We start from the raw sequence: 20,589 nt of genomic DNA, 5'->3' as shown, positions 1-20,589 counted from the left end.
CATGTCACACTGCATTTAGGGACACATCTCTGAATTTTAGCTGTGGCTTGTCATGCATCATATGCAACTTTTCTCCCATGTGGCATCTGGTCATTAGTAATTCAGAAGGTAGATACTTTTCTTTTATATATAGGAGGAAAATACACAAAAATGATTGTTTAAGATTCATTGCTAGGAAAATACATGAGGAATAGCCTGACATTAATTAGTTAAATTAAATAAATAAATTGGCATCTCCAATCATTTTTACTGACTGCCTTCTTCCTTAGAATGCTCTTCCTTCTTATTTCTATCTCCTTTTTTGAATTTTGCATTTTGAAAGTCTCAGCTAAAGCCCAACCTAAAGAAAAAACCTTTGCCCAATCCTTCTTAATACTATTGCCTTTCCTCTGTTGATTATCTCCAATTTATCCTGTATATAGTTGTTTGAATATTGTCTCTCCCCTCAAAATTTTAGCTCCTTGAGAAAAGGGACTATTTTTGCCCTTTTTGGGTATTCCTGGCACTTGCACAATACCTGACATATATTAGATGCTTAGTAAGTGCTAGTTGACAAGATTAAATTTAATTAATTTTAATGGGAAAAAATCCATTTCCTGCAAATTGGACTATCCCCATTGCAATGGAAAAAAATTAAGAAAATCTCGGTAACAAGTATACATAGTCAAATAAGGCAAATTTTTGCATGGAATTTGTCTAGAAATATATCTCACATTGTGCATTTTGAATCATCTCTCTGTCAGGAGATAGATAGCTTCTTTTATCATGGGTCCTCTAGAATTGTGCTTGGTCATTACACTGATCAGAATGCTTAAGTCTGTAAAACTGTTTTCTCATACAATGTGGTTAAAGTAGTACAATATTGTAAACTATTGCTTCACAGATGGATTTTAAGATGCTAATTATTTCCTTTGCTAGCCAGGATCTCTCAGGATTTTTAACAAATCTTGATGAGATATCGGGCTAGACTGAGCCCCATTCACAAAAGATAGACACTTTGATTGGGAAAAGACTTTCAAGAAAATATCAAGGGGAGCACAACAATAATGGAATTGCAAATCAAGACCTTTCTTCCCATCCGTTGGTTGTATATGAGATCACTCAGACCTGTCACCTCTGAAGGAGGACAGGGAGAGAGTTAGGGAACAGGGAGGAAGGAATAATACTGTATGTAGGTATGAGAGAGACACACAGAGAGAGAGACAGAAACAGATACCAGTGAGTAGAGTGGAAATTAAGCGTGTATCATGTATTACCCCTTTTCTCTTCCTACCATTTCTAGTCTTCTTCCTCCTTTCTAAACCCTGCTCCTCAGTTTCCCCTGGGGATTGGAAGCCAAGAAAAAAAAAATGTATTTTAGGCCCTATACCAATTTGAGAGGGATAGGCCAGTTTTTTGTCAAGAAAATCCTGCTATGCTTCTAAAAGAAGGCTCTCTCTTCAGTTCATTCACATGTCATATTGCTGTCTCCTTTTTAAGACCTGTTCTGACAAGAGCTGAGTGTATAGACGACAGCTTCTGTTCCAAAAGCCACATGGTAATAAGGCATCAGAGGATGATACTGATATTGATGAGGATAGCTAAGGCAATAAGGCAATAGGGCCCTACCACAGAGCAGAATCCATGGTGACATAGCAGTATTTTTATATTTTCAAATTTGAAAATACAGAGATTTTGAGAGTTCTGACCCTCGACCTTTGGCTAGGATATTTAAAAATAAATAATATTGGGAGAGAATCTTTAAAACAAATCTTAAAAGATAGAGAAAATTTCCAATTAAATAATATGTCTTCATTGTCTTGAAATAACTACTTTTGAGCCTCAAAACATTCTTAAAATTCTCATGTCTTCTGTTTGACAAGTTTAAGGAAAAGCTAGAGCTGCTGAAGCAATCTTTGTATAGAATGTCAAAGTGAGTTTAGTTTGCTAATTCTGGAAAGAGGCAGGGTGACATTTTCAGAGCAAAACTAAAACACATTTTAAAATTCTTTTGCCCCAACCCCCTTCAAGAAAGAAGGTACAGGATTACTTGCTTCATATATTTTGTGTTTCTTAACAAAAATTTCTAGACCTCAGAAGTTTAAAATTAAAAGTGGAGTAAAGGAAGCCCCTTCCATAGCAAGAAGTTACTGAAAATTCTCAGACTATTTACTTACTTTTTGAAGAAAGACTGATCATCATTTGGTGTTTGTTGTTCTTTACAGGGCCAGCATTGTGCAGAAGCGCATAATTTACTTTCAAGATGAGGGTTCTCTTACCAAGAAACTCTGTGAACAAGGTAAGACTGAGATGGAGCAACAAAGAGCTGTGGCCTATTCCATGCAAATATTAAGATTCAGGCATTTGGAATCATTTGGTCCTGCTATTCTTTGGTTTCAATATCTCACATAGCTCAAGTGTTTTAATGGTAGCCAGAGGTTGTGTACACTTTGATCCTGTTTGCCTTCCAATTAACCAGCTTGATTTCTTTGACAGAGAATTGCCAGCAGCACTTAGATGTTATTTTCTTTTGTGCAAAGAACAGCAATTCCATTCCAACCCAATATAAACATAATAAGCATTTACAATGTGCAAGACATATGTGCTTAGAAGCTCGTGATACAAAAAACAAAATGGAAAAAAACCAAAACACCCAGTTCCTCTCCTCAGAGAACTTGCAATCCAATGCCAAGAGCTTGTTTGCTATTGAATTTCCTTCAAAGATATTTTGGGTTCTGGCATATGGTAGGGATTTAATAATTGCTTGTTGATTTGATTTAAAAACAGTTTTATGGAAAGACTTGCATGAAATGATGAAAAGCAAAATGAGCAGAACCAAGAGAACATTGTATACAGTAAAAGCAACATTGTTTGAAGAACAACTTTGTTTTTTGTTTTATTTGATAATATTATTATTTTTCCAAATACATGCAAAGATAGTTTTCTACATTCTCCTTTGCAAAACCTTGTGTTCAATTTTTTTCTCTCTCTCCTTCCCCCAAAACAGCAAGTAATTTGATATAGGTTAAACATGCAATTTGAAAAAGATCTTTGAATGAATAAGTTACTTATTATAATTAATATTATTATTATTTATACTATTATATTTACTATTATAAATTTTATATTTATATAATATTATATTATTATATATTATATTATAAATACCCACAATAACTATAAAGGACACATGAAGAGAAACACTATCTGTATGCAGAAAAAAAGACTCACAAACAGAAGTATGTATAGAATAATTTTACACTTGTGTCTCACGGCAGCCATCTCTAGGGTGGAGGGAGTGGAGGAGAAGGAAAGGGAAAAAAGAAATTTACATGATAAGTTTGATGTATATTTGAAAGGAATAGCAAATCATGCATAGTAGATTTTCAATTTCATCTGCAATCATTTTTTATTGTTGTTATAGAAATGCTTGTTGTACTATGTTAAGAAAAAAAATTAAAATTAAAATCCTGACAATTCCCCACCCTCATACCCAAGAATTTTATAGCTTAGAGAGGAAATGGAACAATTTCCATTGAAAAGCCATTAAATGAGATCTTCTTTTCTTCCTGAAGTCTTCTGACTAGTCCTTTGGTTGTTGATTCTGGAAACATGCACAGATCTAACTCAGTGTTATCATAATGGTAAGGTATTTCCTAAGAAGAAAGAATTACTGTATCCAGTAATGATAAGATTGATTCAGCAGTGGTATTACAGTAGCAAGGGCGGGATGGATTAAAACAGAAACTTGATTTAAGATTTTAAAAGTTGTTTGTTTGGTGTTTTTGTTTTTAATAGAGAGAAAAATAAACCAACTCATCCATTTTAATAAAACAAGAAAGGCAGGGCATATAAAACTTCAATCAATTTTACAAATGATAAAAATATATACCTATATAGTCATTTCATGTCATGTTCAAATAAGAACAGAAAATTATAAACAGCAACATACTGTTGTGGAGAAAAGGCTGTCTTTGGAGTAAAAAGATTTCTAGGTCCAAGTCCTGACTCTGAGATGTACCAGGTCATGGGATGCTTGGATCACATAACCTCTTATTACCCCAGTGTCTCTACCTCTCCCCACCTTCCCTGATCCCCCCACCCCCTTTGAAGTGTTTACTAGGTACTAGGAGTGCAAAGTAACCAGTCTAATGCCTGCCTTCAAAGAGCACATTATAAACTAAAAACTACAAGTATATTGCTAAATTGGAAGGATAGTGATAAGGAAGGAGTTCAATAACAAGAATTCTTTATAATAGCAAAATCATAAATTTGATCAAAAGAAAAAAAGAGACTTCAAAAGACATAGGGAATTGGAGTTTGTGGTTACAGGTAAAAGGGAAGCAGAGAATACAATAATAAAATAACAATAATAATAAAAGCAACAACAATGGAAATTTTTCTAGGGTTTACTATGTGCCAGGCACTGTGCTAAGTGTTTTACAATCATTATTTCATGTGATGAGGAGAAGAGAAAAGAAGGGGGGGAAAGTAGAAGAGGAAGGGAGGAGGAAAAGGATGAATCATTATAGTTTCACTTACTTTCATGCCAGCCTTACTCTAGTTTTTAATGAGATAACAACCACCATCCTAGAAGCTTTTACTCACTCTTATCTCTGGTTCTATGAATTCTCCTTTCTGGGTAATCTCTACCATCTGATTTTTTTTTTTTTGGTCTTATTCCCAGGCTGCTAAATCCCCCAAAACCTCATCTTTAGCTACATGCTTATCATTCATTTGAGCTGCAATTGGTATTATTCTCTTTGAGACCCTCTCTCTTTACTCACTTTCTAAATCTCTTCTTTCCTCAGGTCCCCAACTGCCCTACCATTCCCCCAGGAGATGATTTATACTTACTACTTCACTGAGAATTTAGAGATCATTCAAATCTTTACTGACTCCTTCTGCTTTTCACAATGTCTCAGGGTCACTCATTCTCTCTTTCTTTTTTCTTATTTCCAATGAAGAAGTCTACTCCCCAAGGTTAGTGACTTTACCTATGCCTTTAATCTTCTCTTGCGCTCTCTTTAGGACTTGGGTTATTCCCTTTTCTCTTGACTCTTCACCTCTTGTCCCTCTAGTGACTCCTTTCCATCTACCAATATGTACATCTCTACAATTCTAGAATAGCTCCTTCCTTTGCCTTCTACTTCATCTGGGTACCATTTCATCTTTCTCTTCAAATTTATGACCAAACTTGAAAAAGAAGAAGTTAATACCTTCACTTTCTCATGATCCACTTTCCTTCCAACATCTTACAGAATGATTTCCTTTCTTCGAACTCTCTTAAAAGTCATTAGTTATTTCCTGAAGAATTCTTTGTTGAGTTCTCATGCTTTATGACCTTTCTGCAGCATTAAATATAGCTCTACTTCTCGCCTCTTCAATTTGAATTCTCCTTGGAGTTTTATCTTTGTTTTATCTATTTCCTATCCCTAGTGACTACCACTAACAGGTAGATAGTATAGTGGATAAAGCACTGGATCTGGAGTCAGGAAGATCTGGTTCAAATCTAGCCATTTACTATTATTTACTAACTGTGTGATCCTGGGCAAGTCAGTTAATCCTATTTGCCTCATTTTCTTTAGCTGCAAAATGAGCTGCAAAAGGAAATGAGAAACCATTACAATATTTTTACCAAGAAAACACCAAATGAGGTCATAAAGAATAGTATATGACTGAAACTGAACAACACTGAAAGTGACTATTAAGAGTTTCTATTACAGTTCCTTGTTATGTTGTAAGTATATTAATAACTAATTTTTTAATGAGTGCATAGTCTAAAGTTTCTTGATTCCTTTTTTTTTTTTTTAACAATTGCCAAACCTCTTGTTCCAATTTTTCACCTCTTACCCCCCACCCCCTCCCCTAGATGGCAGGATGACCAGTAGATGTTAAATACATTAAAATATAAATTAGATACATAATAAGTATACATGACCAAAACATTATTTTGCTGTATAAAAAGAATCAGACTCTGAAATATTGTACAATTAGCTTGTGAAGGAAATCAAAAATGCAGGTGGGCATAAATGTACGGATTGGGAATTCAATGTAATGGTTTTTAGTTATCTCCCAAAGTTCTTTCTCTGGGCATAGTTGGTTCAGTTCATTACTGCTCCATTGGAAATTATTTGGTTGATCTCGTTGCTGAGGATGGCCAGGTCCATCAGAACTGGTCATCATCTAGTATTGTTGTTGAAGTATATAATGATCTCCTGGTCCTGCTCATTTCACTCAGCATCAGTTCATGTAAGTCTCTCCAGGCCTTTCTGAAATCATCCTGTTGGTCATTTCTTACAGAACAGTAATATTCCATAATATTCATATACCACAATTTATTCAGCCATTCTCCAACTGATGGACATCCATTCAGTTTCCAGTTTCTAGCCACTACAAAAAGGGCTGCCACAAACATTCGTGCACATACAGGTCCCTTTCCCTTCTTTATAATCTCTTTGGGATATAATCCCAGTAGTAACACTGCTGGATCAAAGGGTATGCACAGTTTGATAACTTTTTGAGCATAGTTCCAAACTACTCTCCAAAATGGTTGGATTCGTTCACAACTCCACCAACAATGCATCAATGTCCCAGTTTTCCCGCATCCCCTCCAACAATCATCATTATTTTTTCCTGTCATCTTAGCCAATCTGACAGGTGTGTAGTGGTATCTTAGAGTTGTCTTAATTTGCATTTCTCTGATTAATAATGACTTGGAGCATCTTTTCATATGACTAGAAATAGTTTCAATTTCTTCATCTGAGAATTGTCTGTTCATATCCTTTGACCATTTTTCAATTGGAGAATGGCTTGATTTTTTATAAATTAGAGGTAATTCTCTATATATTTTGGAAATGAGGCCTTTATCAGAACCTTTGACTGTAAAAATATTTTCCCAGTTTATTGCTTCCCTTCTAATCTTGTCTGCATTAGTTTTGTTTGTACAAAAACTTTTCAGTTTGGTATAATCGAAATTTTCTGTTTTATCTTGATTCCTAAAATGAGTTTCTTTCTTAATTCCTATTCCTTCCCTAACTGTTCTGGTGTCTCTTACTGGTTCCTTGTCTTTTTTCCAATCTCCCAATTTGACATTTTCTCTGCTTTTTATACACTTCCTTGCTTAGCAAAAATCATATAGTCCCATATATCACTCCAACTGTCACATCTAAGTAGATGACTCTCAAATCAATAGCAAAAACCCTGACTTTTTTTCCAACCTCTAGACCTCTTTTTCCAACTATTTATAGGGAATTTCCTACCAGATTTCCCACCAACACCTCAAATTCAATGTGCTCAAAGTTTGTTTCTCCTTAAAATTTTTTTCCCTTTGGGTTCCACTATTCTTTAAGTAGTACCACCATTCATTTAGTGTTTTTCCCTCAAAACTTTGGTATACTATTTCTAATTCTTTCCTTTTGATTTCTTTTCCTGTTCAGAAAGTTATGAAGTCCTATTGATTTAATATTCTCAATACTTCTGATTTAATATTCTCAATACTTCTTCCAACTCTTACTCTTTTTTACCCCTTCTACCATCACCCTAATCTAGCATCTTACCACCTGTTTAAACTGCTAATTGTTGTCTGAACTTGATTTGATATTTTCTATTTCTATGGGGTACTCCCATCTCAGTTCCACTATATAAAATGCCTAGCTTCCTCTAAGGATTAGCTCAGACTCTACCTGATTACTATAGGTAAGCTTTCTTATTTGGCTTCCTACTTGCCCTCATTGGATAGTGCTTTCTCTTTCCCCAAATATATTTGTTTCCCCCAAAATATTTGATCATCAGCAAGAAAATAAATTATTTCCTTTTTAATGTCTACTGGGAAGACACACTCTCTTCTTCCTGTCTTACTATCATCTACTTTTTGCCAAGGTCTAAAGCCCCCAATTCTTTCATTGAATTAAGAATTAACTTATTTCACAGGAACATATTACCTGAATTTCCAATCTGAAATGCTACAGGAAGCTATTCTTGACATTCAAGAATTTTACTTTCTTAAGGAAAAAGCATGTTGTCATAGGTTAGGAACTAGGAGACCTCAATTTTAGATGGATTTTACCAGTTACTGAATATGTCTCTTTGAGCAAGGCATTACATTTCTATGAGTTTTAGTTTTCCCATCTGTCAAATGGGAATAATGATCTCTGTATCACTTTTTAAAAAATAGAAGTCAAAGGAAAGAGTGCCTATAAAATGCTTAGGAAACTTGAAAGCACTATGTAAATGGCAGCTTTAATCATTATGCAGTTCTTTTAAAATGCGTAATAATATATATTCAGCTAGGTAAGAAAAAAGACCTTTTTGTTGTTAAAAAATGTGAAAAATTATTCCATAAATATAAGAAGAATAATGTTGCTTAAGGTCACATTGAGTGAAATTGTGTTTATGATTCAGGAAAATAAAGGCTAGGAATCTAACAATTTGCTTATATGACTCTTCTTGCCTAACCATCAATAACTAAAAAATGGGAGTGGAAAGGACTCATAAACTAATGAATTATATAGCAACTATTGAAGAGAGAGATAAAGTCAAGGGACTTAACCATGGGCTTTTAGGGACAGGAAAACCTTCTTGTTGCAATCTGTCAACTGTTGGTATTTGCAACTAAGCAACTTGAAATAGTATTTTAAGTATATGAATATAATACAATACTATTCTGCAATAAGAAATGAGAAGGCAGATTTCAGAAAAACTTGTAAAGAATGGTATGAACTGATGCAAAGAGAAATGAGCAAAAATAGAAAAACATTATACATGGTATCAGCAACATTGTGTGATGATCTAGCAGCTCTTAGTAACATAGTGATCCAAAACACATACAAAGGATGCAGAAAGGAAAATGCTATCTGAAATCAGACAAAGAAGTAATGGATTCTGACTACAGATTCAAGCATATATTTTTTGATTATTTTAGTCTTTTTTGTATTTTTTCTTTTTGATGTTTCTTCTTTTGCAACTGTGATTAATATGGAAGTATATTTTACATGACAGTGCATATATATACTATATAAAAATGCCTACCATCTTTGGAAGAGGGGAGGGAAAGAGGGAGACAAATTTGGAATTCAAAATCTTATAAAATGAAGGCTAAAATTTTTTCTTAACAAGTAACTGGGGGGAAATACAATTAAATTTAAAAAAGAAATGGTGTTTAAGCATTCTTTCTTTTACATTTGTGCAGCTGAACTATACCAATCTGTTTTGTTCTCTGCTCTCTGCCCAAGTCTTCAGAGACCTGTTCTTGTGACTAACAACTCGGTTGTGGCAGGAAGCATTGAATGAAACATAGGAGTTTGCATATTTCCTTTAAAAAATTGGAAGGCAGGTCATACATGTTCAGATAAAACCCATAGATAGAAAGGGTCCTCGTCTGGAGTGCTGGTAGGCTTTATGTTTAATTTCTGCTGGGTATCTGAATGAAGTTGCCTCATCTGTGATGTCATGGCTCTCCAACAAGAGTTGGGGTTTCTTTCCCAACCTCATGACATTTTCTTTTGCTCTATTTCAGATTCAACATTCGATGGAGTGACTGATAGACCGATCTTAGACTGCTGTGCATGTGGAACTGCTAAATACAGGCTCACATTTTATGGAAATTGGTCAGAAAAGACTCACCCAAAGGATTATCCACGTGAGCACATTTGCTTCTGGGAAAATGGGGGGCAGGGGAAGAGGGAGGGAGAGGAACCATTTGAAAGTGTAGTATGACTGGAGGCTAAAACAGATAGTCTATGGAGATGACTGTGAAGAAAACAGAGGAGTTCAATTAAGGCCTTTTGGAATGAGGAAAACAACTATAAAATAATGGTTTAAGGAAAATTTAAATTAATATAATTAAGTCAAGCATAACTCAATATATTTAGCTTTTTGCATAGCATTTTCCCAGTTACTGTTTGCAAATTTTACATACACATAACACACACAATATACATATACACATAGCACACACATATAAATACACAGGCAAAATCAAGAGGAAAGGACTTTGGTCCTGTTTCTGACACATATAGGCTTTATGAATGTGGGCAGATCACTTAAGCTTCAATGTTCTGGTTGGTTGTTGTCCTTTGTTCTTGAAGAAAACCAAAATGTCATCATTATGTCAGAGTTGAATTGTGTCTAACTGTGGCTGATCAGACCAATACAAGCTTAGAATCCTCTGCCACAGATCAGACATAAATAGTCCCTCTAAACATTTGGAGGGGCTTCTCTATCTATATATCTTGTGTTCCTTCTAGGCTATTTCAATTCTGCTTTGCTCATAGAGCATAGCACCTTCTCTGATGAGGGCATGCCATGCAGAGAGGTCCTGCGTCAGTGTCTTCCATGTCATACAATCAATTATAAAATTCTTAAGAGAGACCTTGAGAGTGCCCTTATATTGCTTTTTTTTAATTTTGTTTTTTACTATTTTAAATATCTTTTTAAATATAAATTTTGAATTCCAAATTTTCTCTCTCTGTCCAGCTCCTTACACCCATAAAAAAAAACCAAACCAAGTAATATAAAATCAATTATACATGTGAAACCACGACAAACATTTCTATAGTAATCATGCTGTGAAAAAAAAAAGTAAAATGAAATGAAAGCTATGTATCAATTTTCACTGAGTTTATCAGTTTCATTCTGGAAGTAGATAAAATTTTTCAGGTTTTTTTTTTTTCTGAAGCCATTACTCTTATTAATTCTTATGCCATTATTGCTTTTTCTGACCAACTTGTAAGCAGCTGATGATATGCTTCTAAGTTGCAGAGAAAGGCTTGACTTCTATTAGTAAAGGGACTTTTCTTATCAGGGAGTTTCCTATGTCAATGAAATCATAACTCCAGTCCCTTTTCATTTTCCTATAATTATATACAATACATAAGCATGATAATGATATAATTTTAACATCCCTTTCTTTGGGAGATACTTTTATTATAGTCTCTAACACTCAGTCCTAAATCCAGAATTTAGTAGGGAAAAACCTCTTAGGATGTAAAAAGTTACCATCAAGCTCCTTTTTCCAAGTATTCAGGCTCTTACTAGTCTTGGGGATTCTTATTTAACTTATTATAACGTTGGCAGTCTTGTCCAACCTTAAAACTTCAGATTAGTCACTGGGTTGGGGAAGCTATTGGATGTTTACTAAGCTGAAAAGTATTGGCTAAAATCATAGTAGTGAAGGAAAAGATGCAAAAACTAAAAAATAGACATAGAAACAATCAAGTGAAGTACTTTGCATCTTTTCAGTGTCAAGGTAAGTAGTTCTCTTTGCCTCAGCATCCCCTGCAGGTATAACTGTACTTTTTGTACAGTATAAAACAGATATTCATAATGGCAACCTTGTGTCATCAGCACAGGATTAAATTATATTCAGGATCTTCTATTTAAGAAGGCAGGAAAGTATGTAATGCATCTTAGAAAGATTTCCATCAAAACTGCACAAGCTCAAAGTACTGGTGCCCGAAGGGACCAGCTTTAGTTATCCTGGAAAAAAATCACATACATGGAAGAGCTCATTTCTTGATATGGCTGGATAAATGAGGAGTGATTGTACTTTCTGCTAACTGCCAATTTTTTTTCCATGGTTCCAGTCTTTTAGTTTTTATGTAAAGCTAGTGGCATTTTAGAATTGTATCCAGATAACTATACACAGAGATTTTCAATTTAAGCATTTTGAAGGGACAACAGGATTGTTCTCTTGTATCCAAACCTCATTAAAATGGACAATTTTTGCTGTATGTACAGATAGGGAAAGGGAGGGGTAGAGAGGCTTTATTCTTTGTGAGGAGTCAAATATTTCCACTTTATTTATTTTGCAGTAAACAAAGGTTAATTAGCTAAGATTTTGGAAACAGTATCAAAGAAGACATAGTGACTCCTAACAGAGTGAATGCTGCTTTGCTTTCTTTTCATGTTTTATTCCTCTGGCAATACTTATAAAAACAAATTGCACTTTTTAAAAAATTTAATTTAATTTTTGTTTCAATTAACAAGTATCTACCTTTTCTTTTTCCTCCCCACCCCTACACTAGGAAAATAGAAAAGGGTCCTAAATATGCAAATTTAAGCAAACATTTTTTTTTTTGATCCCCACATTGTCCATGTCCAAAAATGCATATCTTATTTTACAAGTCAATTCCAAAACCTCTCTTTCAGGAGGTAGGTAGCATTCTGAATCACAGGTTCTCTGGAATTGTAGTTAATCATTGCATTGCTCATTTTTCTTTGTGTAGACTTTTACTTTTGCCTTTCTACTATGTGAGAATAATTCCCCTTCCCATTCTCCCCACCCCCCAATAGAATCTTCCCTTTTCTCTTTCCTTTCTTAAGATCATCACAACATTACAAAAAACACTCCCAAGATCTCCATCTTATTTGATTTTGTCTATATCTCCTGCTTACATTATAGTTATTGATGAATGCTTATCTTCCCATTTCTTGATAGAATGTAAACATTACATTTTTATAAGGCCTTTTCTACTTGTTCACTTGAATTTATCTTTTTATGTTTCTTTATTTCCTTTTGTGTTTATATTTTAAGTTTCAACTCAATTTTGATCTTGCTGCTATGTATGCTTGGAGGTACTTTATTTCATTAAATGTTCACTGTAGAGAAAGAGATACACTAGAGCCAGCCATAAGAGAACCAAGTGTTAAATTTTCAGTGTGATCTTTTGAATCTTGGAAACTGGCAAATACTGCAAATCAGAGTTTCGTTTTTGTTTTGTTTACTGTCTATACTTAACGTGATGGAGAAAATGTTAATAATTAAACATAAAAGTATATTGTAAATAGTTTTTGTGTGTGTGTGTGTGTGTGTGTGTGTGTGTGTGTATTTTGGTAGAATAGAGCTTCTCTGAAGCTTTCTCATAGGTATTATGTAATTTATTCTTTTCTTTGGGGTTTGTGTTCTTGAGTTTTTGGTTATCCTTAGCTTCATAATAGCTCTTTATATTGTTTTTAGTCCTTTCAGCAGTTTGATCTTGGCAACCTGCTGTTGGTTGCTTAGATGGGAGCTCAGGGGCTGAATCTGTGATCCTTATTCTTTACGAAATATACCAACTCCTGATTCCACATTCCTTGCCTTATTTTAAACTTATAGATCATTAATTTGATATGTTTTTCAACATATGTATGGTTTGGTTTTATATATTTGCATGTTTGAAGTCTTAGAGATTTATGGATTTCATGTCAATTATTTTGTTGAGTGTTTCCCCAACTCTAGTACTTGATCTGAAGATAGTTTCAAAGTAATGACTCTCAGTAGATCTGAGAGAAGAGCTCTGCTTTGTAAAGCATCAACATTAAATTAATCTAAACAGGTGACATGCTTCATACTTTTGGAATACATAATGTATTAGTGATGACTCTTCCTGTGTCATTCAAAATGAGAAGAGAATAAAAATGAATAGCAAGGAATTAAAGTCCAAGAAAAGCAAAGAGGTTGTAAGAGAGTACCTTAGCACCTCTAATATGACCAACTTTTTAGGCCCAGATGAGCTATTAAGAAATTAGGAGAAATTACCAGGGGGATTATGGAACCAGCCAGTAAATGTCTGAGGCTGCATTTGAACTCAGGTCCTCCTGATTCCAGGGAAGTACTGCATCATCTAGCTGCCCTTTTTGAGTTTTTAATTTCTGAGAAAATTATAGAACTTAGTATTACATGGATCATCTATGGATAAACTGAAAGAAAACCTACTAGATAAACCTTATTTCCATTGTTTTGAACAAGGTTAAAAGGTCAGATAAAAAAGTAATATACAAATCAAGAATTATCATAAATATAGAATGGTTTTTGAAGAGACAAAGGAACTAATGACCAAATTGATAATTTCCAGTGGGAATATGGATGCAAGGGAGTCCCAGGAAAAAAATCCACTTCTGGTTCATTGACTAAGCTAAGTTCTCGAATTAAGGTTTCCAGAAGAAGGAACAACAATCTCAGATATGCAGGCAATATCTCTCTGATGGCAAAAAATAAAGAAGAATTAAGAAGCCTCTTGATGAGGGTGAAAGAGGAATGTGTAAAATCTGGCTTAAAGCTTAACTTATAAAAACACCCTAAGGTCATACACTGATCCCATAACTTACTGGCAAATAGAGGGAGAAAAAATGAAATCAGCATTAGATTTTGTAGTCTTGGACTAAAAAGATCACTGCAGATAGTGACTGCAGTTATGAAATTAAGACATTTGCTCTTTAGAAAGAAAACTATGGTAAATCTGAACATCATTAAAAATACAGAGGTTTTTGTATAGTCAGAGCAATGGTTTTTCCAGTGGGAATGTATGGCTGTCAGAGTTGGACTATAAAGAAAGCTGAGCAGCACAAAATTGATGCTTTCAAACTGTGGTGCTAGAAAAGATTTTTAAGGATCCCTTGGAAAACAATGGAGATGAAATGATGTAATGCTGAAATAAATCAATTTAGACCATTCATTGGGAGCTCAAATAATAAAGTTGAAACTTAAAATTTTTGACCAGATAGATAACGAGAAGACCAGATTTCTAATGCTGGGAAAGATTGAAGGCAAAAGAAGAAAGTAGCAGAAGATGAGAAGGATAGATAGTATCATGGAAACAAACACGGGAGATAGTAGAACATAGAAGAACATGATGTATTATGATCGTTGGGGACATGAAGAGTTTGACATGACAGTGAATGAACAACATTAGGTTAGAAGAAAGCCTACGTTTATTTTAGCAAATTTAATTGATTAAATTGCTCATGATCTTCATGGATAAGGCAGAGAGATGAACTAGAAGATTATATAGTCAACAACTAGATTCTGAATTAATTGAAAAACAGTTCCCAAAGAGTGAGAATCTATTGATTAGTGTCAATTTGGTGAGAAACTTCAGGAATATGCCATAAGGTCTTGTCCTTTTTAGGCAACATTTTTTAAATCAGTGATAAGATGAAAGTATAAATGGAGTGTGCGTATGTGTGTCTGTCTCTCTATATATATGTTATATATATATATATACACATATATATGTATGTATACATATATAATTTTGTCTATCAATTATCAGATCTTATGGAGCACAAAACAAGCACTGATAACTAACATGCTTAAAGATAGAATCAGCATCCAAATGATCTTGACATATTGCAATGATCAAATGAATATGGCAAGCTGAAAGTTAATAGGGAAAAATGTTATTAAAAACTTGGATTAAATATATAAGTATATGCACTCACACACCTATATTAAAAATTAACTTCACAGAGTTGAAGAGGCATGAATAGGTAATATTTGGAATAAAAAAAGTCTTCAAGGTATAAATGCACTTCAAGCTTAATGCGAGTCAACATTGTGACTCATCAGCCAAAATTGTGATCATGACCCTGCTATTCTCTATCCTTCTTCATCTTTGCTTTTTGGCTGTGATTTTTTTCTTCTCTAGTTCTGTTGAAACATTTTAGGAAGCCTTAATAGCAAAATGGCAACTGGCCCATTGATGGTGACCAAGATGGTAATGGAATTCACAATCATGCTGTAGGAGGATTGTTTGAAAGAATTTGAGATGTTCAGTCAGGAGAAGAGAATACTTTTATCTAATCACATTAACTTCTCCAGACATTTGAAGTCTATTGCATTTATAAGGAATTATATGTATTTTGTATCATAAATTAGTAACTCCCATCATTAATTACCACAGCAGAGGCTGGAAGAGTCTCAATCTTTGAAATTATAAGAGATTCTTGTTTTATATCTGGATGTTAAATTGTATGATCTCTTTGGTTAAATCCCTGGATTTATGGCTCTATTGTGATCCAGAGAATAGATAAAGTAGACTGGAGCTAGGACTTGAAGAATATTTCTTGGTCCAGTCAAGCACACTTATATGTGAAAAAGTTTTGTTCAATGATCAAAGTAATCTAGAGAAAAGAAAGTTTCCCATCATTTCTAGAAGCTTATCCAGTACTTTGTTTCTATCTAGAGATTGTGATCCCATATGTGTTTGCCCTAATGAAATAGGAAATACACTACTAGATGAAATTCAACTAATGAATGTATTGAAAATGTCTCCTTAGATTAATGTGAAAAACTGCTAAGCTTCTCCAAACTACTGATGATGAAATTGCCTTATTGTAATAAGTAAGTTTGGGAATAATTAAATTAGTGATTCTAATTTTTAAGCAGTGATAACTAAAGCTTTTAGAATTTAACTAAAAATTTAAGGGGCCTTCACATAGCTTTGGAGACATGAAACAAATTTTCAAAGGATTTTTTCTAATTAATTTCATCATTGCATTATTTATCTATTGGCAAATCTAATTTGACACAGATTTCTTTCTTGAGGATTTATTGTGTGCTCAGTCAGCCCTGTACCATCATGTGTGAGGGCAGCTAGTCTTTAAGGAATGATGAAGAGAGTCAGTGGGAGGCATTTGTCAAATAGGATGGGAAATTAGTGAAAGACAAAGGAGAAGGCTATTTTATCTGGGACCTAATGTCTTGGGAAACAGCCAAACACTACCACTTGGTGGTGCAATGTAAAGAGCACTGCACTTGGAGGAATCATAGAACCTAAGCTCAAATCTCATTTTTCCCATTTATGAATTTAGGCAAATCATCTAATCTTTCTGGTCCTCTTGTTTCCTTGTCTATGAAATGAGGAGATGGACTAGATGGCTTTTTGCTCTTGATCTTTTTTTGATTTTTTGATTTCTTGATATTCTTTAGCTTACCACTCAGATTAACATATGTATAATTACTGAATAATCTTTCAAAAGTAAAAATCATGTCACCCTCTCTATTTACCCCTTCTTGCTTCCCCCAGTGTCATTGTGAAGTTACACAGCTGGTTGGTATTTGGTCCAGGTCCAATGAAGGGGCAATTTATGATCTGCTCCCTGAGTCTGTGTGTATGTTCCCAGTTATGTCGACTAGATGTGAGAGATTTCATGTGACATCAAGCTAAAGAGAAGGGCCTCAAATAGCTTTATTTTAGCCTGAGGTTTATTCACTCATCCATGTCACGGGCATAACATTCTGGAAGCCCACCACACTCATCAGGCAGAGAATCCAGTGATATTCCAGTTAATGCCTCCACTGTGGGAGGCCCATGCAAACTGCTTTGAATTTTTTGAAATGCATTTGAAACAATTATGATTTAAAACATCTTCTCTAATACCCCCTACCCACACACAAAAAAGCTAAAATATAATAAGCTACAAAGTCCATTATTCACCCTTGGTAATTCTAAGGAAATTTATGCTACCTTCTACTCTACTTATTCCAGAAGAATAATGTGTTTTGGGGCATATGGGTCAGCTTCAGGGCTACTTCAAGAGAAATGCATAAATTGGCAATAATCTTAGTCAAAAGTGGGATGTAAAAAAGGAATTATAGATTTGTTTCCTCCAAAGTCTACATATAGTTACTTGACATATATTTTTTAAATTTGAAGGAATGCTTTGGTATCTGTATATTGGATGAAGTAATTCATGTAGCCTCATGGGGTGCGATTTTTAACCTGTCTTCATTAACCTTGGAAAAAGTAATTAAATACAGTGATCAAACTGACATCCCTAGACATTTTTAAAAATAGGATTATTTAGTTAATTCAATGAATTAGGTAAATTGAGGTGAATGAACCAGATGACCCATCTTTGCATTGTCCTTAAGTCTTAACAGTGTGCTTTGCACATAGTAGGTTTAATACCTGTTTTAATAAATGTTTTAAAATTGAATTGAATGTGGTAAAAAGAATCTGCCTCATACTAGTAGTTTCCTCGGTGGGAGAGAGGATGCTATCTCTGTCAGGATTGTGACCTATAGCTATTTGCATTCTAGATTCATCCTCCCCAAATTTCTCACTCACCAAACCAAACCAATCTCTCTCAGATTTAAATACTCAACCTTAATCTCTCCTTTGACTTTGATACCCCCAATTGCCTCCTAGTAGCTTTCACTTTGATGTACTAATGCCAATTCAATATTTATTTGTCAAAAGAAGAACTCATTTTCTCACGTATGGCCTATTTTTCAAATGTCCAGTTTCTATTGTGAATATCATATTCCTTTTCCTATTCACCCAGACTCTGGAATTTGGATATTACTTCCTTCATTGAAAGTAAATTCCCTAAGGGCAAGAACTGAGTCATTTCCTATCTTTTTATTTCTAGTAAATGGTTGTCTTGCACATAACAACTTTCCAAATGGTAGACACAATGTTCCTTATATTGAATTGGATTAAAATCTTGGTCCTACACAGTCAATGTGAACTTTAAATGGTAAGGATTTCTGGTACCTTCAACTAATCCTTCAGCATGGTTTCAAATTTTCTTAATCTCTAGACCTGCTCTAACCTGTCTATGTCCTTTCTAATATGTGATATGCAGAAGTTTACTTAATACTCCACATGTAATCTAAACACTTACTCAATACTAATAGGATGATAATTTCTCTCATTCTGGGCACCATGCTTTTATTAATGTTATTTGACCATTCATTATGTTCCATAAGCATCTTTGTTTGGTTTTGTTCTTGACTATTGTTGAGTCTGCAATTCCCCAAATTTCTTAGGTTTGTTTATTTATACCTCTGTCTCATCCTGAACTTGTGTAATAGATTTTGGAACACAATCTTGTAATTTAACATTTATCCTTATTAAATTTTATATTTTTGACTTAGCCCAAGAGTATAATCTGTTAGCATCATATTGGATCCAAATTTTGTTTCCCATCTTATTTGCTCTCCCTCTCATTTTGTTTCATCTGCCACTTGGATGAGCTTGTCATCTGTTACCTACAATAATGCCCCATAGACTGTGTATTTCCCTATTATCCTTAAGCCATCAGGAAACATCTGTTGCAGCAGCAGCAACAAGAACAAGACAAGACCCAAGGAAGTTTATGCTATATAGAATGGAAAAGGACACAGGAGAAGCATATGTTTTCTGCTTGATAAATACCTGAGTCCTAGGTGCTTCACCTGTCCAGAGTACTTCACTGTATTCTTAGAGTTGTCTCTACTCTTAAAAGAAGATTTGGCTTATTATATTTTTCCAGGTTTTATTTTTCCTGAGAGCATCCTGATCATCATTTTCCAGAGAACAATAATATTCCATCAGAGAAACTTGCTTCAGCTTTTTAAAAAAATTACTATTGTTAATTGTATTTTTCCCCCATTTATTCTCTCTCTCCTTTCACCCTATACCTCTTCAAAAGTGTTTTGCTACTGATTGCTCCCTCCCTCAATCTGACCTCTCTTTTTTCACCCTCCCTACTTCCCACATCCCATTCCTCTTCTATTTTCCTACAGGGTAAGATAGATTTCTATATCCCAACTGAGGATATATGTTATTTCCTATTTGAGGCAGTTTTGATCAGAGTAAGGTTTACTTACTCATCCTCTCTTCCCCTTCTTCCCCTCCACTTTAAAAGCTTTTTCTTGCCTCTTTTTTTATGGCAGCTAATTTGTACCATTCTACTTTTCCCTTTCACTTTCTTCCTAGTACATTCTCCTTTCATCTTTTAATTTCATCATTTTTTAAAAAAAAGATATTATCCCTTCATATTCAACTCACACCCATGTCCTCTGTCTATATATACTCTTTCTAACTGCTATAAAAATGGGAAAATTTAATGATTACAAATATCATCCTCCCATATAGGAAATGTAAACTGATAAACTTTATTAAGTATCTTATGATATCACTTATGTTATTTTGCAAATTTTCTAGGATAATTCTTTCTTAAGTGAATTATTTGTCTATCTATAAATCACTGTCACTGCCCTCTGCATGTTATGATAACATCATATTAGTTTGGGATCCAGAATCATGTCTTTCCTAGAAGCATCACAGATCACTTGGTCATTGAAAGATCAAAGGACCCCCGATTAGGTAAATGCTCGCAGGGAAGTTTTGGGCCATCTACAGAACCTAGAAGAGTTACCTCCACATTTGAGGTCTTAACTGTTGTTGATATTCATCTCTGACTATCTAGTGTCTTCTTTTGACTGAGCTTACACAGTGTACTGATACTGATCCTGATCTGTATTCATGTTATAATAATCTAGTAGACTTCTCTAGTTTTTAAAAGATTTATCCCTTGAAGCTACAGGGAACTTTCCTCTATTTTTGTATGATGTTCATGTTTAGAGTCAGAAGCTTCAGGTCTTAACTTTGGATATGATTGTCTTTGCTGTTATTTCATAGAGGACAGGCTGCTATTAGGGAATTGTATGTGAGCTGTCAGTGTCTGGGAACCTTCCAGGACTTGTTGTGACAGAGCCTTTGGCAAGTTGATCTCAATGAAGAGGCTTGGCTCCTCGATTCCAGATTCGGGCACAGCAATCTCTCCCTCAGACAAGCTGATTTCATTAGCAAATTATGGGTCAGTAATTATTAAAACTAATATGATCAATTTCCCAGTCATAATGGATGTGGTGAACATGGTAAGCATGAAACTAGCATTTATGTGTTTCTTTGATATTTCCAACATGTTTTCTAATTCCTACTTTGATACTCCCACCTAAAAAGGGGACTGTTTTAGTAATGAAGATTCAGCTTCCTATTTGCAAGAAAATGTTCTAAATACCAAAAAGCATTACGAAATTGTGGTGGAGGAGAGGAAGGTAATACTTAATATTATCTG

The 20,589-nt window shown here is 34.4% G+C and overlaps 1 protein-coding gene across 2 annotated transcripts in view; it reads left to right on the top strand.

Moving 5' to 3' along the window:
* Positions 1–20,589, top strand: part of SPON1 (spondin 1) — a 353,898-nt gene that overhangs the window by 148,803 nt on the left and 184,506 nt on the right. For both annotated transcript variants that reach the window (XM_031942871.1, XM_003773516.4), the window contains exons 4-5: positions 2,205–2,278; positions 9,497–9,619. In XM_031942871.1, coding sequence (XP_031798731.1) covers positions 2,205–2,278; positions 9,497–9,619 — 197 coding nt within the window. The remainder of the gene's footprint in view (positions 1–2,204; positions 2,279–9,496; positions 9,620–20,589) is intronic.

This window comes from Sarcophilus harrisii, chromosome 6 (genome assembly GCF_902635505.1).
Source record: "Sarcophilus harrisii chromosome 6, mSarHar1.11, whole genome shotgun sequence".
In the NCBI taxonomy this organism is placed as follows: Eukaryota; Metazoa; Chordata; class Mammalia; order Dasyuromorphia; family Dasyuridae; genus Sarcophilus; species Sarcophilus harrisii.
This window is presented reverse-complemented; position numbering and strand designations above follow the sequence as displayed.